The following is a 21713-nucleotide window of genomic DNA, read 5'->3' on the forward strand; positions in this document are numbered from 1 at the left end:
TTCACACAGTCCAAAACAGCGCCGCAGATAAAGAAGAATCAAACATTGTTCTAAACCAATACTTCAATCCCTTGTTGTTTATATCCCGAGTTGTAGCAAAGTCTTCAGGACAATTGACTCCCTCTTGGACAGCACTGTTGGCGCTGATCCAGAAATGTCTTTTGATCAACCTGCATGACCATTGTCACCATTCCATGCATACCATTACAGAGAGGGCTATTGGAGTCGCCATCAAAAAAATAGAGCATAATCCCTCCCAATATGGCAAGGAGACGGAGCTCAATAACTGCAGCAGACAGGTTGGGGTGCATCTGTCTGCCCCATGCACCCCGTCCATTCTCCCACTTTACCTCAATTGAATAAGAATAGAAGAGGAAGCTGGGAGTGCTTGGTGTCTGTGTGTAGGAATGGAGGTTCGTAATCTCCCTTAATGAGCTTGTTTCTGGGCTATTATCCGGCAGCCTGCCCGAGGGAAACGCTGGTGTTTCCTATCAAGTGGCCCCGCAGCGCTGACCCTCGCATGGCTCTGCATATGAAATGTAAGGGCCAGGCCTTTTGTCTCCTTTCTCCCAGCCTCTAGCTGAGCTCCCCAGCCATTTGCATAGTCCTGAATGGACCAGCCAATGTTATTAATTAATACAGAGCCAGCCTGCACCACCTGACAAAATCCCACCGAGTGGCCCGAACGGAACTGTTTCATCAAAAGAGAGGAGCCATTAGGAATGAGAGGCCTTATTCTCCACTTCTCCTCTTCTCTCTCTTGTTCCCTTCAAAACAGAGAGCCGTGGTTTCATGCATGTTTTCGTTTTCGGTGTGGGGGCAGCGCCGGTGGTAGTGGTGCCGCGCTGAATGAGGCTGCATGAAATAGGAAGGCCACAGGTGACTCGTTGTCAACTGTCTTGCAAATGTAAATCCTCCTGAGACGTGGCCTCCTTCTGCTGCGTCTTCACCTCCTCAGCCCCGCTCCGACGACGACGTCTCCAGGAGGGTTCCCACCAGACAACCCGGAGATTTACGTCTGGGGACGTTCCCCAAGTGGGGTTTTCGAATTCCCAGAGATCTGTAGATGCACCACATTGTGGCGCTCTCTCTTTCTCACTCTCTGTTTGCCTGGATACAAGTCTGAGGAGAGCATACACACAGATACACTCTCTGTTGCTAATCCAGCGCTATCTCCAAATAGTCTCACTCCTAAAACACAATGTCAGGAGGACTCCAGGAGGCTTGTAAATGTATTTCCACTGCCTCATTGAAGCAATTAAGGACAAAGTGCACACTGAGACTTTCACAATGTTGCATTGCAAAAAGGTTCGATCACTGACGCGCTGTCATTCCACACATCAAGCCGCTGGCAGAAGATGAGGGATGAGGTATTTGGGGCGAGGCAGGGAGAGATAGCAGCAGAGAGTTAAGGAAAAGATGACGCAGAGAAATAGAGGTTTTTCCTAAAAACGTTGCAAACATGAACTTTTGTTGCAAATGTGTCTCAGCCTATCAAATCCATCGCACAATCGGCGCACGGGATTCCATCGCTTTCTGGTGTAAATACCTGTCACCTCCCTTGTATCTATTCATCTAACTTCACACACTCCTCTGAATGATGTCAGCACAAGGAGCACTTTCCCATGGGGGGTGTAGGAAGCGCTCCTGTAGAAAAGGACGCTGCTGCTGCTGCTGCTGGTGGTGGTGCTGGTGGTGGTGCTGGTGGTGGTGGTGGTCACCCAGAGAACGAGAAACAGACGACAGCCTTTGTTGTGGTTGATTGTGTTGTCTTCTCAGCAGTATTAAGATAAATAAGGTTGTTTTAGACACGTTTTTTTTATCTCTGCACATTTGTTCAGTTTTGAATGAGAGGTGAGGTGCCGCAAACAGGAGAAACCGGCCCCATAGAGAATCTCAACATGGGAAAGCTATCATGTCCTCCAGCTGTAGGGCGGGGAGGCGTGAGAAGTAGGGGGGGGGAAGAGGGAAGGAAGGCGGCAGGGGAAAGAGATATGAAAACATGACATGCCTTGGCAATGCAAAAACAATACACTCCTCCGGCTTTCCCTGACTCTCCCGTTCCCTCCTGCGTCTTCTCCGTCCCTCCAGATCATGCTAAAGGCTGCCTGTCACCACTCGCGGGACGTTTGATCTGAAGAGAACAATTCACCTCAAGAGCAGAAAGACAATGGCCGCCTGCCTCCGCCCCTGTCCATTCCTCTTCTGGACCCTGTGCGACATGGGAATGCCCCTCATCCAGCATGAATGTGCTTTGAAGTGTTACTGGATGCTCTGGAAGCCACTGATATGCCTCTGAAGCATGACCACATACCGGTCTGAGAGAAGACAAATGATGGACGTCAGATCAAGGGGCGTTGGTGAACTCCAGTTCGAATCCCGCCTCGGCCGCCACCGCGTCAGGCCGTTGTGTCCTTGGGCAAGACACTTTACCCGCATTTTCTCCTGTGGGTAATGTCCGCAGTAATGACTCTTACATGTCTGATATGTGTAATGTGGACTTGTAAAGCGCTTTGAGCACCTGTAAAAGCGCTCTAATAAATTTTTTAATGCATTATTATGATTATTTAGCCCTAAGAGTCTAACGCTTAAATGCCTTCCATGACACATGCCTTTCTCAGGAAGAATATGTTCCCATCCCAGGTAACACTTCAGTTACTGCGGGCTGGGACTGGCCCAGAGCACACCTCAGCACACGGCTGTTGCCTCACGGTATTCAGAGAAGAGGGCTTTAACACAGCGCTGAAAGAAGAATGTGCAGATAAAGATGTTTTGCAACACGAGAAAGTATGTTGATGCAAGCCATTATCGCTTGGTTTGACTTGGCAGCTTATCCATGATCAGTGTCAAAACCAAATGATATCGAGATGACGTCGCACATCTTTTTGATCAGTTTTGCGCAACTTCAAACTTGACAATTGAAAAAAGGACATATAACATGTTCCTGGTAAGCTGTCATGGTGTCCTACCTGTGGCACATAGGGCGATGAAGGTCTGGACATGTTTGCGTATAAGTGCCAGCTTATCCTCGGGCAGCGGCAGCCTCCTCACAATGTGCTCGATGAAGTCGTTCGGCGTTACTGCTGCTAAGTTCCACTTCAACTTCCCCAACACCACCAGTTCCCACTCCTGAAGAGAAGAGAGCCGAGAGAGAAAACCCAAAATGAGAAGGACTGAGAAAGAATAAGTGACACAAAGTACAACCATACATTTACATACTGTAGCCCTGTACTGCAGCTAGTTTCCCTCCAGTGACGAGCCTCTGGCCCCAAACATTAGTATGCGTTGAGGTTAAGCATTATTGTTATTACGTTAGTCTCTGCTTGGCCGGGCCTGGGACAGAGAAACACCAGCAGCGCCACCAAGCAGGTGACCTCACACACTGTCTCCCCCCGTCTGTCTGTCTGGCATCTGGGGATTTTCCTAAAGAGGCCCACCGGAGGTTTAACTCATAGTGTGTGTGTGTGTGTGTGTGTGTGTGTGTGTGTGTGTGTGTGTGTGTGTGTGTGTGTGTGTGTGTGTGTGTGTGTGTGTGTGATAACAGACCAGCAATCGACCAGCAATGAATCTGTGTTATGTATTAAAAAGTGGTTCATTATTGTATCTTATCGCATTCCATTCATCATCTAAAAGCATCAAAAGTCTTGCAACAGGTAATCAAATAATGTAACTATTTTTATTTGTTGCACTTTGTGTTTTCTGCGAAGGCCTTCAGACTTATCAACAATGAACCATTTCAGCGCATATTGTTCTCATTTTAGTCTTCATAAATGCCAGATAACATTAAAGACGGGAAACATGAACCTTTGCCATCTTTAGACGACTTAAACTTCTCTGCACGTGCATACATCATTTGGATCTTTCGGCAACATTTGATGACACATGGTAAACTAGATGAGTATTTGTGAAATAGGTGTCTCTGTGAGTGTGTGTGGAGGGGGGTGGGGGGTGTAGGTGTGGCGTTCTCTACGAGAGTATTGTTACTTTCACTTCCTAGGGGAGGAGGTGATTAACGAAAGAGTTGGTGACTAATTTGGGAAAAATGTGGTGGTTTGGTTCCGGACTGCACTGCAGCCTTGTGACCGTGATGCTCTTCATTTTGTTTCTTAGTGACACACACACAGAGAGAGATAGAGAGAGAGAGAGAGAGAGAGAGAGAGAGAGAGAGAGAGAGAGAGAGAGAGAGAGAGAGAGAGAGAGAGAGACCACATGGACTCAGTCACGAGACAATTCAACATGGCTGCCACTGACCAGCTGAAATGTTCTAATCAGTGACCTTTTTCAGACTTATTATGTTTTCTGATCTCTTTGATGCCAGGGACATTTAAAGAGGGGGAGGGGGAACACCTTTATTTTTATACACAGTGATTTAATTCCTAGCAACAGCATGTGGGAGGATGAGAAAATGAAAGCACCCCTGACTAAAAGGTTAAAGGTGTCTTCCTCTGTTTGCTTGGAGGTGTGTCGCCGCTATCTCACACATTCAATTATTTGATCATATGCAAATCATAAGGCCCAGCAGTGGTGTGTCGATTGCTTTTGGTAATGTGTGCAACATGGCCACCTCCCTGCTCTCTAAAAAGCCTTTTCCAGTGCCAGCAAGAACGATTCAAGCCTATATACAGCAACGGCTTGCAACACAGGCTCTATGCTGACAGAGTGGCAGGCAGGCGGGCACTACTTCCTTCTTCTGCTGCCTTCCTCTGGTCATACCTTCTGTAACATTGCGGTTCTCTTTACAAGAAATTCTTACCAAAGACGAGTACAAAAAACGATCACATGCCCCGAGCAGCTGATCTCTGTTTCCTGTATCTGCATGTCAGCCAAAATACTGCCATATACAGAAACACTGAGAAGAGGCCCCGGCAAACCAGTTCAAGGACTGAAGGCTTTGTCTTCACAGTGAACATAAAGGTAGGACGTCTTCTTTTAAAGCGCAGTATGACATGCTGCTTCATAGGACTACAACTAATACGCTTAGCGATGCAATCCCAGCAGTAATACACGCAATAAAATGATCAGAAATCAACCAGCAGCAGCACCTCACCAAGTTGAGTATTCTGCAGGAGAGTCAGGCAGCGAGGCAGGGCTACATCAGCCACGTCTGAATCCGAATATGTGGCCTCTTTCACAACATGGGTGGGATGGCTGTTGTTTACCGAGGAATGTTTATGTAGCACCACAGAGCCGTGGGGAAACACTTATCTGATTCCAAACCGAGTTCATTAATTGGGTTGCACTGGTGAAGGCAGCTGGTATTATCAGGCCTTATCAAATATACCGCATTGAGGAATGACATTTTTTTAAACCCTCCACATAACACACCCTGCATCATTGTTGTGCTATATTTCAGCGTTGGAAAATGTGTGCGAATCAAAAATAGACGCATGACATAATATCAGCAATGTGTGCATCCAGGGTTATTTTTGGATGAAAGCTAAACTGTAAAAGGCAAACTTGACTTTCTCTGTGTCTCTCCCTCTCTCTCGCTGACAGGAACAGAGTCAGAACTTTGGCTGGGATTCAAGCTGACCTCGTTGCTCTGTGCAAATATCTGCCACCTGATGGCGATAGAGACCATTGCACAGGCGGGAAGGATACTGTAAAGCCTAGAGGGTCTTGTACAGTAAAGAGAGCCATTGTGGGACACTTCACTGAGAGGCTTTCACTTTTCATGAAGGCACAGTGGAGACTGGACAGCAGACGGAGAGTAATGACCATATCTGATGTAATGTGCTGGATGAGTAATGTGAACATATTGTAATACCTTTAAACTAGTGAAATAAACTGTCTTCCCAAAAATAAACATGATACAGAAACACAACATTTATAACAAAAGCTTTAGCAGCTGATGATGATGATGATAGCATGAATCATCAAAGGTGAATTCAGTGAATATACGTTGAACCAACTGTTGCTTACCAGCAGCTCCTGTGGTCTGATGGAGTTATCTGTGTAGATGCAAAGCTTCTCTGCGGTTAATGGACGAGTCTCTTTCAATTTGGATGCAAGAAACATGCACACTGCTCCCAGCAGCTGCAGGTTACACTTTTTGGTGGGTACCACGGCTAAAAATCTGTCTAAGTAGTTCATGGCCAAGGGGAAAACTTCTTCCTCGCACTTCTGCTCCTCACAAACCTGGATAAAGACACAGCAGACAATGCAACAATGTTCAGCATTTGGAATCAGTAAGCCACCCATGCACAGAACTGACTTATTTTCCAGCACTTGAAATGTATAGACAACTTTTATGAGAAAACGAAACAAAAGTGAAATCACATAAAGAGCACATATAAATTCAATGACACACGTAGTTGGGGCCCGGCCAAGAATCTGCGCCCAGCCCTAATCGGTTGCGACATCACGAATTAATTCGAAATATATTATTTTATAAAGAATGAAATTACTGTCAGACATATACTGTCAAAAGAGTCACATTCATGCAGTTCATTCACTAAGAAACGAATTCAAGTCACAATCAGCGCGAGCCAAAAAACACCCCGACCGCGCAGCACACGGAAACGCTCTTTCTTTCATTCGCCATATTTTCATAAAATAATTAAAAATATAAATAAATTATCTCAACCGGGTTTCTTCACATCATAATCTTAATGTGAGTCTTCTGTATCAGATCCGACGATTCCTATCCAAATCTGCGCGCGATAAATAGGAATAAAACGTCAAATCAAAAGCCAAGTAGCATGATGTCGGTCTGATGTGCGTCACCGGCGACCCGATATATTTATTTCAAAAATTAATAAAAAATATTCAGTAGGTCTGATCGGGACAAAAATAACATGTAAATAACTCTCATAGTCTCCAGTTTGATCAAGGTGGGTAATGACCAGAAATATTGAACCTAGTGCCATAAATCGAACACAATTCCAGAGAGAGGCATAGCGACGGGGGGAAGACCAAAAGGACAGATAAGGCCCGCGTCCCTTCCGACATTTAAAATAGATACATAAAATGTTTACAACGCTTTTAGACATCCTGACTATATTCAGTGGACACAAAAGACCCTCCTCTGTCATTGCCGATGGCTTTTACCCGCTGTTATTGCGTTTATGACACTGTAAAGTCCCCTTAAAAGCACAAGCGCTCCTGTAAAAAACCAACATGGCGATAGAACAGCACAGGGCAGCATTGCATTGGGGAGTGCATACGTGTGCATGGAAATATTCAGCCAATCTAAAATAATAACAATAAAGAATTAACAGGCAGCTCGTACAGAAAACATGCGAGTCTTATGAAAGAGTCTCCGGAGGCACGGAGATCACAGCTCCAAGTTTCATGTCTTCGCGACCATACTTTAAAAATGGCAAGAATTGACAGAAAGCGACACATTCGGCTAATATGAGGAATAAGCAGTCGGAAATGAGACCTAGAAGTCTTATATTCTGTCCACAAAATTGCAAAAAGCGCACAGTAAAACAGCAATGGAGCAAATCAGGAGGCTTTAAAGTCGAGCACGGAAATAATAAGACTTGTCAGCACTCGGTGTTTCGGTATACCTCTAACATCCAAGTAGCGACCATCCTCCTCATAAACGGCTGGATATCTTTCTGGACGCCTTTGAAATAGGAATATTGGGGTAGAAACCTCTCCTCTATGGTCAACAAGTTCTGCAGGATTCTGTCATCGCACAGGAGGTTTGGATCGGGACGAGCTCGTATGATGGTGTCCATTTCGAGGCAGAGCAGCTCCATGGTGCTGCTGGTGCTTTCACTTAAGTAAAAAAAAAAAAAAAAAAAGGTCGTATTTCTCTCAGGGAAACGTAAAAGCGCCGTCGCCGGGTAAAAATGCAAAAGGATGGCCGGGAAAGTGTTTTAGAGGCATAAAAGTGAGACTGCAGGGGCTCCGTAAGAGTAGTCCTGCCTCTCCTTGTTGAGAACTTTTTCCTCTCTCCCCACAGTGCGCCTCTACTTTCATCCGCCTGCCCAGATCATTTCAAGCCAGCCCTACATGCGCCACTGACGCAATTCACTTCATTACCTCTGTATAGACCAGAAGCGACATGCTGCTCTCCTGTCCCTTTCTTTCACTCTGCCGCACACGACAACTTTCAGCAAACGTGTTTCAATGTTAACATTTATAAAGCTGACACAACAAAACAACAATACAGTGGAATATGCAAAATAAATCCATTTAAGTGAGACTTTAACCAGATTTATTCACATTTACAGACTTTCTTATACGCTAAAATAAGCACATTCTTTTGGATGTATTTGAGTAAGTGTGTAATGGATTTAAATTAGAACATGGTAGCCTACTACAGGGGACATTTGACCTTTTTTGTTTCTTAATATGTTCTGTGTTGCCTTGTGATTATGATTGGAGTGCAGTGTCATTGACATAATAGGCTACAAACACATACATTGTTGCATTATTTTGCACTTTTTCAACAGAATGCCTTAATAACAACTTTATTGCGTAGGGCTACCTTCAATATATTTGAAATATCAGTTTAAATACGTTTGAAATTGGGGAAAAAGTAACTAATTCGTGTTCAGCTCTTTCAAACTCAGTGAACCCAAGAGCACGACGCATACACTGCATGTGCCTATCAACACTGCATGCTAACTTACAGCAATGCATGTGCGTGCGCGTGCACAGAACAGACCAACACCCTCCCACCCATTCTCACACACGCATTCGCACACACATACACACACACACACATGGTCTTACGAACTATTCAATTCATTGCAGCCACAAACTGCTTGTGGTTTATGAGATAGCTTTCTAGGAAATGTGAAGCAGCGTTGACATGTTTTTTTCTAGCACGATCTTCTGTTAAAGATAACACAACGATGACAGTCACTGTCTTTGGCTCAAGCCAACTAGGCTGTTTCCAACCAGTTCGTGCTATATTCCATTATTTTGTATTTATTTGTTTAGGCTTTTGTAATAATTTACATGGGAAAACAAGCAGGTGGAAACGGAGCTGAGAGAGTAAGCAGATAATTAAAAAAATGACTGCCAAATGATTTAGCCTCACAAACAGTCACAAAGAGAATCTGCATGGGTAAATATGTTAATCCCCCCTCCTATTCTTAGTCAACTTCAAAGACTGAGGCTTGAATGAAACGAGACTGCAGAGCATCAGGGCAATGCTGCTGGGGACTGAAAGTCCTCAGAGCTGGTCATTTCCATCCCAGGCTGCTTGACTATATAGCAATGCTTGTGAGAAAAGTGGGGGAAATGTCTCTTTAAAGTTTTTTTCCCTGCCTAAGTTGCTTCCTCCTCCCTGTGTGTCTATTTGCATAGCCAATAGTTCCTCAGCTCTCGAGCGAGGCTGCGCGATTGTTACTGGGCAGACTTCTTCGATACTTCTCTCTCTCTCTCTCTCTCTCTCTCTCTCTCTCTCTCTCTCTCTCTCTCTCTCTCTCTCTCTCTCTCTCTCTCTCTCTCTCTCTCTCTCTCTCTCTCTCTCTCTCTCGTTCGGTCAGAAAAGATGCTTCAAATTACTCTGTGCAATAAAAGTTTCATATGGTGAAACACTAAGATTGGCACATCCGCACTTCCACTGCATCATGGGTAGTTACACTTTTCTAGAATGTTTCTTGAAACTACGATTCAACTTCACAAAATGCCTCATTCTTCACGAAAATGTGCAACACTTTCAAGTTAGTAAGAAACAAATTGAAATGGCAGGTGCTTTCCGTTGAAAGAAGTGATATTCACTCTATAACAATACAATTCGTATTAGATAAGAACGTCTTTCACTTCATTCAACAACAAGAATATTCTGAAATGATCCTGTTTACATACAGCTAAAATAAGAAAGAAAATAAATGATGAAAACTAGGGGATGTGCTATTTCTGATCAAATTGACGACTTATCAAAGTTTGAAAGAAGTCACCCAAAGTAAAGCTGCAGGTGCCTCCAGCTCACCACCATGACCAATATCAGAAATGCACGTTTGCTTTGATACCGGAAGTAAGTAATTGAAGGTTAATACAAATAAATAAATATAAAAAAATCCTGAAAATTAGCAGTAGGTCCATTCAACGTCACCAGCAGCAGCACACTGCAACATGTCCATGTGCCCATGTCTGAGTCGAGTTAAATGCCAGCTGGTTTAAAGGGTACATCCACACTTTTTCAATCTTTAAACAAGGCTCATTATATAACTTAGGAACTTGGAAGGATTCTAAGCAGGGTCCGTTCCCCTTTAGCAAACACTTTAAGATAATAACCAGTGGAGGTTGAACCCTGCAGCGGAACAGTGACGCCAGCGGTGCTCAGAGAGAGACCCAGCAGCAGTTGGCCCCCGGAAGCTTTCAATTACCATATCTCAATAGAATCGGAACACACCCCAAAGGCTAAAGACTGTGAGAAGTTCGGACAGTAAAGTCTACATGTAACGTTAAGGGAACAGTCGATACAAACTGAAGTTTGACCACCTCTCTGCGCTGCACCCTGCAGGAAATATTTGTCGGGTACATTTATTTTAATGCAGTTTTGAGGTTTTAAATGCAATTTTCTTTAATTAATTGTATGACAAATCATCCAGAGAATCGCGGAAAGCTTACTTCTATGCAGCGTGTGTTATTTCCTGGAAACCAGTGACAGGACCTACCTTCACCATGCTTTGTTTCAGTCCCTGTACATTCCAGAAAATCCCCGACGTTATATTTGATCTAAAACAAGCACACATATTAACGCCTACTTCACATTTTTCCACGTTTCTTTAAATAACAATAATAGAATAAAATAAAAGAGTGATCACTGTGGTCACTTGTTGCAGTGAGGAGCGACCAGGGACTCTTCATCACTGTGTAAATGCCCGTTAGCAGCAGGCAGCACCCCGGGGTGTCTGACGGGGTGACTGACTCTTTTTCTTATTATTTTACCGACATCAAAATGGGAATTATGACGCTAATTAAACGTCCCGCATGACTCGAGAAAGGTGTAGCAGGGGGATTTGGCAGGCTCCTATCAGAGGAGGAAGAGCAGTGAGATGACATCAGCAGGTCTCATTGTGTTTGTTTGTTAGCTAAACACACACCGTGGCAACCTGAACAGCATGCCTTTTAAATAGCATGTGAAAGGTCTATTTTCTACGGACTTGTCAAGCCCTTTACAGCCTGTTTAGGCAATGTAAACAATTATTTTACATTATTTTTTATTAGAAAAAAACAATGCACAAATAATGCATTTTTAAGTAATTAATGTACACACTAAATATTACATCTCTTTTGTAAAATAAATGTGATGATGTAAAACAGGTTATCTTGTTTTATAAATAGGCTACATGTCCATCAACCTTAAAGTTAAAGTATACAATAATAGATATCAAGATCATTATTTGTTTTAAAAAGGGTTTTCATACTAGCCTAACTAGTTTAAATAGATAAGATCTGTTGAGGTATGTGTAAATAAAATACCTCCAACACAATCTAAAAACAACACACCTGCATCAGCAGGTCAGCAAGCAAGCAGGAAATGCACCTTTACATACAATGACATTAAATGAAATTAAATAAAAGCATTACAAGTATGTTCTTATTATTTGACATGATCCAACTGTTCATCATGTTTCTTCTGAGCTTTGAAAGAAAAATAAATATTAAACAAATCTCATCTGACAAAGTGACTTTGGTGGTTTTATGTGAAATTCCACCTGTGTCTATTTTGAATTGTTTATGAATTATTTAAAAAAGTCATGTTCAAACTGTTTATATATTTCATCCACATTTTTTACATGATTCATTTTAAGGATAATTATTGGGACAATGTGTATAGAGGTAAACACTCTAAGTATAAAAGATTACTGTTCAATGGTTCAAGAACTGACTTATTTCCTGAAATTAATTCAGGGATTTAATTATTTGTGATAAAACCACATACATGAAATGAAACATGTTATGCTTAAAATTCAAATGAGCTCGTTTCTTAATTTTCTGGATAATAAATCTGCTTGAATTCTGTTTTGTTTAGATTATATGAACATATCAAATGTATTATTATTGAATTAAAAAATAGAACACAGAGAGGAATGTTAACAAAGTTGTAATTCGGGAGAGGAAACACCATTTGTTGTATAAATCGCTTTGATTTCCCTTTTTAAAATATGTCTTCATGTGTAGAGTTATAACCCATGTATTTATATTGTAACACAAGACAGCAGTTTAGGAGGAAAACAGTACATTCCAGCAGTAAAGCAGCAGGTGTGTCTCCAACAGCAAGGACAGGCACTTCCTGCAAACTCCTCCCTTTCTGCTTCAACCAACATTCATCTGTTAACTACACCTCTCAGGTCGCCTCCTGCATGTGTGAATACAGATCAGGAAACATGCCTACATCTCAAAGAGCGCGACCAACAACAGCAACAGGTTCTTTATAACAAGCATTGTGACGTTTAATAAAACATACTTTTCTAGTGCTCGACATGCTCCTAAAGTGATCTTGAGAAGCACTGTCTGATGGCAACTGTTGAATCACAATGTTGTTCACCTGAAAACATCACTCCATTCACTAGAATTTGTTTATCATGCCCACATTTCCCCATTATTGCCGTGTTTTTCCGTGGTTGAGTAATTGCAGATGTGTGTGCCAAACAACAACAACACTGAGAAAAGCTACTCATCCATGATTACAAAAACACCAGACTGCATGCAAAACTGAACTGGAACTCCACCGGACTGTTTGGCACATCACAAACTGTTTAAAATGTAGACGTGCAAAAACATTTTGCGCGGGTTGTGTGTTAGAATGCTCCACTGCCTTCTGCATGTCACTAATCCATGAAACACAGTTGGCAAACACAAAACCGGTAATTGTTAAGGTTTTCTACGCCCACATTTTAAACTGTGTAGTCAGGATCTAAATAATCACACAACCTTAATGCATCAACAACCATGTACATGCAGAACCAACAGGAATCTCTCCTGGCTGTATAGATGTGTGGGCACTGCACCAATAACATCATTGAACATTTTTCATACATATGTTGTCATTCAAGATGGAAATATGTGAAAAAACTGCGAAAAAGTTAAGAATTGTCTCTCAAAATACGAGAGAAATACCTGTCCATCAATCAGCTGATATGATAAATACAACCTTCTCTGATAGCAATGGATGCATCTAAGTCATGCAGTGTCAGGAGAATGATAGTGTATGATGTTTCCAGCAGCTTGTCCCTGACACATCCACTAACCACCTGTGGCATTCCCCCCCCATGACGAGATGCTACAACAATGTAGCTCTGGCACCGAGCGCTCGCCCTGCAGACTTCCCTCAGACTCCTTCAGAAATTCTTCATGCAAACATGTCCTCCCGAAATTCTTTAAGACATGCCCTTATCTCATTTGCTGGAAAAGAAACAAAGGGGCAGTGCGAAGATAAACACAAACGTGAAGAAGAAAGCCTTAATTGCTGACACCTTTAGGACAACATGTTGATGAGCACGAGGCGGCAGGTTGAAAGAAGACGTCGACCTCATGGAGATGGCTTCAGAGCATCTGGTAAACATGCATTAAAGTGCCTTCAACAGCAGATTGATTTCTTTAATCTGTGATACCCTTACATTAAGCTAAAAGCCTTAACTGACAGACCTGCTTTATGCTCGACACACCATCAGAGATGACACAACTGATGGTATGTTTGTGTCACTTTCTGACAAATCAGTTGAGATTACGTAAAAGACATCCAAGGAAGAAATGCCATGGGACGATAAAGAATCAGTAGGACATAACACTAAAGCATTTCGAAGCTTTGGGAGTAGCTGTCTCCTTCTGCGCAAACGCCAACACCATTTCTACGTTGATCAGGAATAACTTGTCTCTTTTTTCACATAACAATAAACACAAACAACATCATATATTGGCTTATCGTGCCCTAAACCCTCAGCTTCTTGCACATGACCGACACAAAGAACACAGAGGTTGTTGTGGGAGTGGCTGGAACAATAAGGTCTGGCAGCCCTGGCCAAACCTTCAGTGAACACAGAAACACACGTCTGGTATCCATTTACCTTTCTTCTACCCCTCCACCCCATTCCTTCCTCCCTGCTTCCATCCCTCCCCTCTCTCACATGCTTGACCCTTTCTTTTGAACCTCACCAGCAACCTTTCATGTGGTCATCAACTCTGGGGCCAAATGAGCAGATAGAGAGGTGGGTTCGGAGCACCGGCTGCTAAATAATGTCAATATTCCCGTGCCCTACAGAGGATAAACTGCTTTCTCACACTTTTTTTTTTCTCTCCACATAACAGCAACAGTGAAGGCTGCCTCGCTGCACACAGAGCGGCCGAGCGGCTCAGCTGCTGCTGCTGCTGCTGCTGTCTCTTCCCCTCCAGCTCCTCCAGGATTTTCCCATGTTCATATCACTAGCCCTTGACTTTGTCACTCATGCAACAGCTGCTTGCTGATACCACCGCACAACTCCAGCCTATTGCTCTCCCTTCTCTCACTGCGCACACCAACAACAAAGGCATTGTTAATCCAGCCGAGTCCTTGGTGCAGAATGCAAGGACTTCTTGGGAGAGGTTGTGAACGTCAAGACAATAACTACATTTTTGCAGGAAAAAAGTCTCCCCAGATTGTATGAAAATGGTGTCTCTTTGTGCTTCGGGAGAATCAACATCCTGAAGACTTCCACCTGGAATCACAACAAGCTGCTCAGACTAAAACACACTGAGCTTGAGGTCAAAGGAATCTCACGGCTGGGCTTACCAAACAAAAACGTGCTGGCATCTGAATAGTGGCACCGATCAGAACTTATCTCAAAGCAAATCATTGCAGGAAAATCCAAGTTGTTGACCAACACTGCTACGATTGTTGCCAACTTATCAGTTAGTTGATTTAATCGACAGATCTATAAAATTGAGTTTCTCCAAAAAGTAACATGCAATAGCGTCACTTTAAATATTGTGTTTACCAGAGGTTTGCTTGGAAATAAGTCACGAAGAATGAAAAATACATAAACAAGGGCTGAAGAAATCTTAGTCTCAAAGCCAAAAGACCATTTTTTCCACTAAAAGGAGGCAGCCCTATTTGAAAGTAAGTGATATGAGCAACCCAAAGCAACACAGTACATGCTTTGAGAAACTAGCTACACAGTTACGTGCGTGCAAAGTGATCGAGCTGCGGAATAACCCAATAACTCAAGCCATTCATGCAAATCTTGTTTAATCTATGAATCATATACCACTCCCAACAATGGACAAAAGGAACGCTGCCTGTGTACATTGACTGTGTCAAACAGCCACAGAGGTGATGCAAAGTTAACCATATAGTTCCCGAAATAACCCAAAAAGAAAAAGAAACCCCCAACAACCAAATATAGTGAACACCTGAAGAAACCATGGGCGCCGCTACTGTTGCTCTTGTTTCCTTATCTCTGCTGCAGATGTGACCGGTGGCACAGTGCACACAGATGCATCACATGTCTGCTGTCACTAATAATAAACACTGTGGGATGTTTGTTTGGGGGCAGGTGATAAACCTGATCATTTGATAGTCATATCATCAGCATCCCAGGAGAGGAAATGTATCCAAGAGGAGCTGATTACAACATATTTTCACTCTAGTGTGTCCATGCTTTTGTCAAAGGACTTCCCGCAGCACAAAGAGTTATTTTTAATTATTATCCTTCCGTTCTCTTTGTGGTGTGTACAATAGAGACACTGTGTTTTGCTTCAAATTGAAATCCCAACAACTCAATAAAGAAATACAAATATTAAAGGGGCCCTATGCTCACGGTTTATAGGTTGTGTCTCTACTGGGACATGTCTCCATGCTCTAATGTTCAAAAAGCTCTTTATTTTTCTCATACTACCTGTGCTGCAGCACCTCTTTTCACCCTCTGTCTGAAACCAGAGCCCAGTCTGCTCTGATTGGTTAGCTGGCCGGCTCTGTTGTGACTGGTCAATCACGTTCAATGTGTATGAGCATTAATAGAAGCACACATTTTCCAACGTGATGTCACTATGTTACGGAAGTAAAAAAGGCATTTCAGGCACAGAACATGTGTGGGAGAGAAACTCCCTCTGAAGGGAACACCCCCAAAGCATACAGACCCCTTCAATAAAGAACTCCCTCAGAGAGAAGATGCATCACCAGCCGATGAGAAATACCTTAACAATGACAGATAAAACACACACACACACACACACACACACACACACACACACACACACACACACACACACACACACACACCACACACACACACACACACACACACACACACACACACACACACACACACACACACACACCACACACACACACACACACACACACACACACACACACACACACACACACACACACACACACACACACACACACACACACACACACACACACACACACACACACACACACACACACACTCTCGGTCTGATCGTCTTAGTGATCAGTGATAGAGACACATGAGGGGGGGGGGGGGCACACAGCGGCGCCCCTGGCAGACGTGCAGCTTCATTACAGCACCACACATGAATGTGCGCCATCCTCCCCACCAGCCCGCAATAATCTGATCCTTTTGGGAAACTGAGGTGTTGGACTGTAATTTATCGGCCGTATCTTTCAAGTCTCTCCCTGGGCTCCGCTGGTGGCGTCAGCCTCTGAGCCACTGTGTGTGTTTAACGGCTACATGTGTCGCTCCCTATCTCGCACTCCGAGTGGCACAAAGGTAAAAGGAAGCTTAACAGCCTGGGAAAAAGTTGAACAGTGTGAAATTACCTTGATCCAAAGATTCCTGCCACATACCAGCCCAATGAACCCATAACAGAGCAGGCACTCAGTCAGAGAGCCCTGCCTGCAGGGAACAGCTGAGACATTACAGAGGGGAGGGAGGTGGGAGGGAGGGAGGGAGAGGGGAGGGGGGGTGCATAGGGAGGCGAAAGAAAGAAAGAGAAATGGGAGCAGGAAAGAGGCCCACCTCCAGTCATCTCCAGTCTACAGTCAGAGTATCTAATGTACATCCCATGATAACGTTGGACAAGTGCGAGGTGGGGTACCACTCTCTGTCGGGGAGGGTCTGCGCTCAGAGGCTCCTTTCGGGGGGTTCCGAGAAGAGCAGCTGTGGGCTTCATGATGTTGACAACATATAGTGGAACAAGGGGATGACAATGCTTGGAATTGATTCTAACGTTGACAATAAATCCTCAATGAGTCAGTCAGCCTGGAATAAAAGCTTGTTGACAACACTTAAAAATCCACGCAAATTGCAACAGCTTTTATTTCAAAGGAAGAACAGAAAACATTCTGCAAACAATGTAGGCTTTTTGATGTGAGTGCATTTCAAATAATGTATTTCGATGGATTAAGATGTTTGTTGACCTACTTGTCTCGGAATTTCTTTGATGGTCAATCATCTACAGTAAATCAAAGCATTGACATTGTTTCACTTCACAAACTTGAACTGGCAGTGTAAAGAATGGTTTCTACTTGATTTAGTGGAAATCAAGTAGAAATCACTTAAAAAGTTCCCATTAAAGTTCTTCATTCTAATCTCCTTTACCATACAGCACTTTAATTAAATGAAGGTTTAAACCCTGCAGCGGTTAAAGCGAAGATTGTGATGCAGTAACATCATTCTCACTTTATTTGATGTATCTTTTATTTATGCAAACATGTAATAATAAAGTAATAATAATATCAAAAATCTATCCTAAATTGTAATAAACATTAGTGGTTACTTAAAATAACAAAAACATCTTGCAATCATCACACACTTATTTCCTCTTAACTTTATTTGGTTAATGCCCAGTTAGATGAACATGTAATTAGTTCTGCATATTCTAACAATAAATATAGATCCTTTCACAGTCTACTTCCTGTTGCATGTATGTGAATGACTGCAGGAAGTAGTCATAGACCAAAGCTGTTGCCAAGCAATGCAAATATGTGACATATTAACAACAAAGTAACACAAGTAAAAAATAAGGATCAAAATAGAGTCAACCGAAAATAAAAGAGGTCTAATAAAACATCTCCAGATTTACAATAAAATGGGAGACATGTTTTCGTTTATTTTAATTAAATTTGATCAAATATGTTTACTTTTTACTAACGATAGATACATTTAATTATTATTGAATATTTAATAGTATCGGTATGCATTTGTAGAATATATGTTCTTATTATTCAAAATGAGGAACCATTGGTTGGATGCTCACACCAACGAATAAAGCCCAAATCAAACGATGAAATTGAATGTTTAGAGAAAGTCTGTCCTGTGACCCTGTTTGGGTTTCTCTGGGACATAAAGGCCATCCTCGGTCTGGATGATGGCAGAGGGAGGTTGGTGTGATTCTCTCAGACACAACAATGGAAGGATACATTTTGTGGAATCAAACTTTTTCCCTGAATTTTAGTCGCTGCCTTTATATGTTTACATCCCGGCATTCTAATACAACTGATCACATGGCAGACACACATCACTTATTACTGTGCATGTAACCATACTTCCTGAGAAAGCTAATTAGCGATGCAAATATTTGACGATTCAAATTGGTGAGATAAAAAATGAAAATTCTTTTATTTGTCATTAGTAGGAGCTGAATTATCCACAGAGATCACTTCATAAATCAGTATTTTTGTAAATATTGCAAGAGAATAGGAAACTAAATAATTAATATGATAATTCAGTTTGATCTGTTTTTACATTTTTCAATATCTTCGGTTTCCCTTTCACAAATGAATATGTGTTACGCATTGTTTGCTACTATATACACAATTTAAGAGATTAAAACAATTATGTTTGATTTGATGGTCAAAGTAATTTTCTAAATTCAAAATTGTTATAAATCTTTCTTTCTTCAATCATTTTATTGGAAGAATTGTGAGAAAATCCTATTGTGAACCCAATCATGATTTGGGTGAATTGCTACACAGCAGACATTCATCTGTGAACAAGAGAGAAGACAAAAACAACATTTGTTATTATTTAATATTTAAAATGTTCGATGTTTAATTGTAAAGGAAAACCCACTTCTTAAATGGAAAAGAACGCTGTTATGTAATGTGTCAAATTCTGTTTATTCACAGTTGTGGAAAATGTAGTCAGATTCTTTACTTGAGTAAAAGTATTGCATTGAGTACTAGGAACATTTACTTAAGGTATTTGGATTCAAAGTACTGATTGTAGAAAAAACTAAGAAAATATGAATATTAAATACTTTTAAATAGTTTTAAGCAAAAGCAGAACATCTGCACATTCAAGAAGCTGGAAGTGTGACATATTTTTTAACATGAATATTCTTAGCAAAATTGCTGCCAATACATTTTCTGTGAACGCACTTTTGGTTTTAGTTACTTAAATATAATATTGGATGGCTTAATCTATTCCAAATAATAATCATTTTAGTTTCTCTTTAGTGTTGTGTGTCCAAATCTGAAATTATAAAATAACTTGTAAATAATGCTTCCAAAATGTAGTAGAAGTATAAAGTAGTAATAAATGAAAAAATACTCCTGTAAAGTAAAAGTTCCACACACTTGTACTTAAGTAAACTAAATGTACTAAGTTACTTTCATCCAATGTGTTCATATGCATTGCAGTGTTGAGTCATTAATGAAGAGAAGTATTTAAGGATAAAGTGAAGTTAAGATAAGAAGAAGGAAAACCGCGCTGGTAATTATGTTTCTTTGTTTATTTTGGGTATACATTTTTTTTTCATTTTCAGTTTTTAAAACACAATTGAACATGTCCCCATTATCACTAAGGGGAATCTACTTCTGCAAATGCCACTTCCTGGGTGAATCATAGGGCTGAACAAAGTGGCATTAAGTAACGAAAACCCTGAAGACAGCTGGAGGAGGAAAAGTCCTTTCAGGGTCAGAATGGAGCAGTTCCTGTGTTTGCTGGTTGCACCTGTTTGTTGTGATGAGTTTATTCTTATCACAATATCTGCTGTGCCTCTGCAGACTCTCTCGGTTGGAAGTGTGACAAGTGTTACACTTCCAATGAATGAAAGCTGCTACGAGTGTGTGCTGGAGAGACTGACTCTCACAGCGCGGCGGTGCACTTTGTGCCACATGTAGAGCGGTGTCACCTGAGAGCTGATGGAGAGTGTGCCACCAGGTTCATCAGGTGCAGAGCCCTTCTGCTGCAGCACTGTCACGCATTATCAGATGCACTGCCGTTATACGTGCACACATACACATGTCATTATGCAACATGCACAGACTCACTGTCTGCTGCATACAAACACAGAGCGACAAACAACTATTCACTTTGATTCATTTCTTTTCACCACTGTATTACATTTTTTGTTTAATGACAACAAGCTCTACTTGTTCAAAGCAGATCAGTTATGCACAAGGATGTGTGTACTACAGACCATGTTTATTATTGTACCCCAATATTTAAATAATATCCAACATTATAATCAGAATAATAAGGAGCCATTAATGCATGGGGGTCACTTTGTTAGTAAAAGTGGTGGGGAAAATACTACTGCATTTAACACCCCCTGCAAACAATACATACATATTTATATACGTATACAGTATGCTGTATATACATATATATGACAACTAGTGCAGTAACTACAAAGTGATTCTCTATTCAGTTATACTAATATTAAACGTGGGGTTACCAGAAATACACCCAGGGAGTGAGAACAGTCCCTCCAGATTGCACATGGTTTATTGTGCAGCCTTTCTAATTCTTAGTGCACACTATTTTCTGAACATTTTAACAAGTCGTGGGGACAGAATTGGCCATTTCCAACAGTGGAGGGGACATGTCCCCAGCGTCCCCAGTGTAAATAACTCCTATGCATTAACGCTCCGGCTGAGACTTGTCTTCCGCACGGATCCTAGCACACCTGGAGCACACCTGGAGCACTGTAGATTCAGAGTTTATTTGCCTGATGTTTGTAGACTCAACCCTCCTATAGTCTTCGTGTTCCCCCCCTTACTTTGGTGTTCGCGGTCAAATTTGACCGGTCCGGTTTTAACTGCTATTACATTAATACAAAACCCATTAATCATCACCAAATGTCATTTAACACCCTTTCAAACTGTAAATATTGTATCAGACTACTGGTATACACAGTGGCGGCCAGCCCACAGGGGCGCTAGGGGCGCCGCCCCACCTCTTCCCACATTAAATAAATAAATATATTTAAAAAAAATAATATATTTTTTATTTTTATTTTTAATGAACAAGGTAAATATTATATAATTGGTATCAGTAAAATGTATAATATACAATAACATCTCGTTTAAAATTGTGTTACGATGTCTAAAGTTACTGATAAGTCACATGTTTCCTGCCTGGCCTTGGCCGTGTATCATTACCCTCTCTCGTCTGGGCGCTAAGAGAGGAGCCCTCCAGTGCAGCAGCAGCCACTAGCAGCTGACTGTTGCTATTTGTAAACTATATCTCCGAAACATCATTTCAGCCAATCAGCGTCGTCAAATCTGATGATCACCGGGCGCCTATGTCAGCGCCCGGTGCAGGGTTATGGCTTGAAAGGATCCATCTTGTGTAAAACTCTTGCGAGAGTTTGCGAGTCACGTGGCTGAATGTTTACGCTTGACAGGCAGCCTTTCAGTTACGATCGTTAATCAGTGGGACACAGCGAATGATGGCGAGAAGCTAACCTATCTATTAATTATGTCAATTAGGGAGTGTGATTGTAACTTTTGTTTCCCATGCTTGCTCTTCAAACAGCCGGGGACAGATACCATGTGCCCGTGATATATAAACACACGCACGCGCACACGCACGCACGCGCACACG

The 21713-nt window shown here is 42.0% G+C and overlaps 1 protein-coding gene across 2 annotated transcripts in view; it reads right to left on the bottom strand.

The window, feature by feature from the left end:
• The window catches only part of ccnd2a (cyclin D2, a), a 180618-nt gene that overhangs the window by 11993 nt on the left and 146912 nt on the right, over window positions 1-21713 (bottom strand). The window contains exons 1-3 of one of the 2 annotated variants that reach the window (XM_034084712.2): window positions 7515-7933; window positions 5923-6138; window positions 2970-3129 (exon numbers count right to left, since the gene is read on the bottom strand). In XM_034084712.2, coding sequence (XP_033940603.1) covers window positions 2970-3129; window positions 5923-6138; window positions 7515-7709 — 571 coding nt within the window. In that variant the 5' untranslated portion in view covers window positions 7710-7933. Of the gene's footprint in view, window positions 1-2969; window positions 3130-5922; window positions 6139-7514; window positions 7934-21713 lie in introns of those variants that run through there. The other variant, XM_034084713.2, reaches the window with a different exon arrangement.

This window comes from Pseudochaenichthys georgianus, chromosome 6 (genome assembly GCF_902827115.2).
Source record: "Pseudochaenichthys georgianus chromosome 6, fPseGeo1.2, whole genome shotgun sequence".
Classification (NCBI taxonomy): domain Eukaryota; kingdom Metazoa; phylum Chordata; class Actinopteri; order Perciformes; family Channichthyidae; genus Pseudochaenichthys; species Pseudochaenichthys georgianus.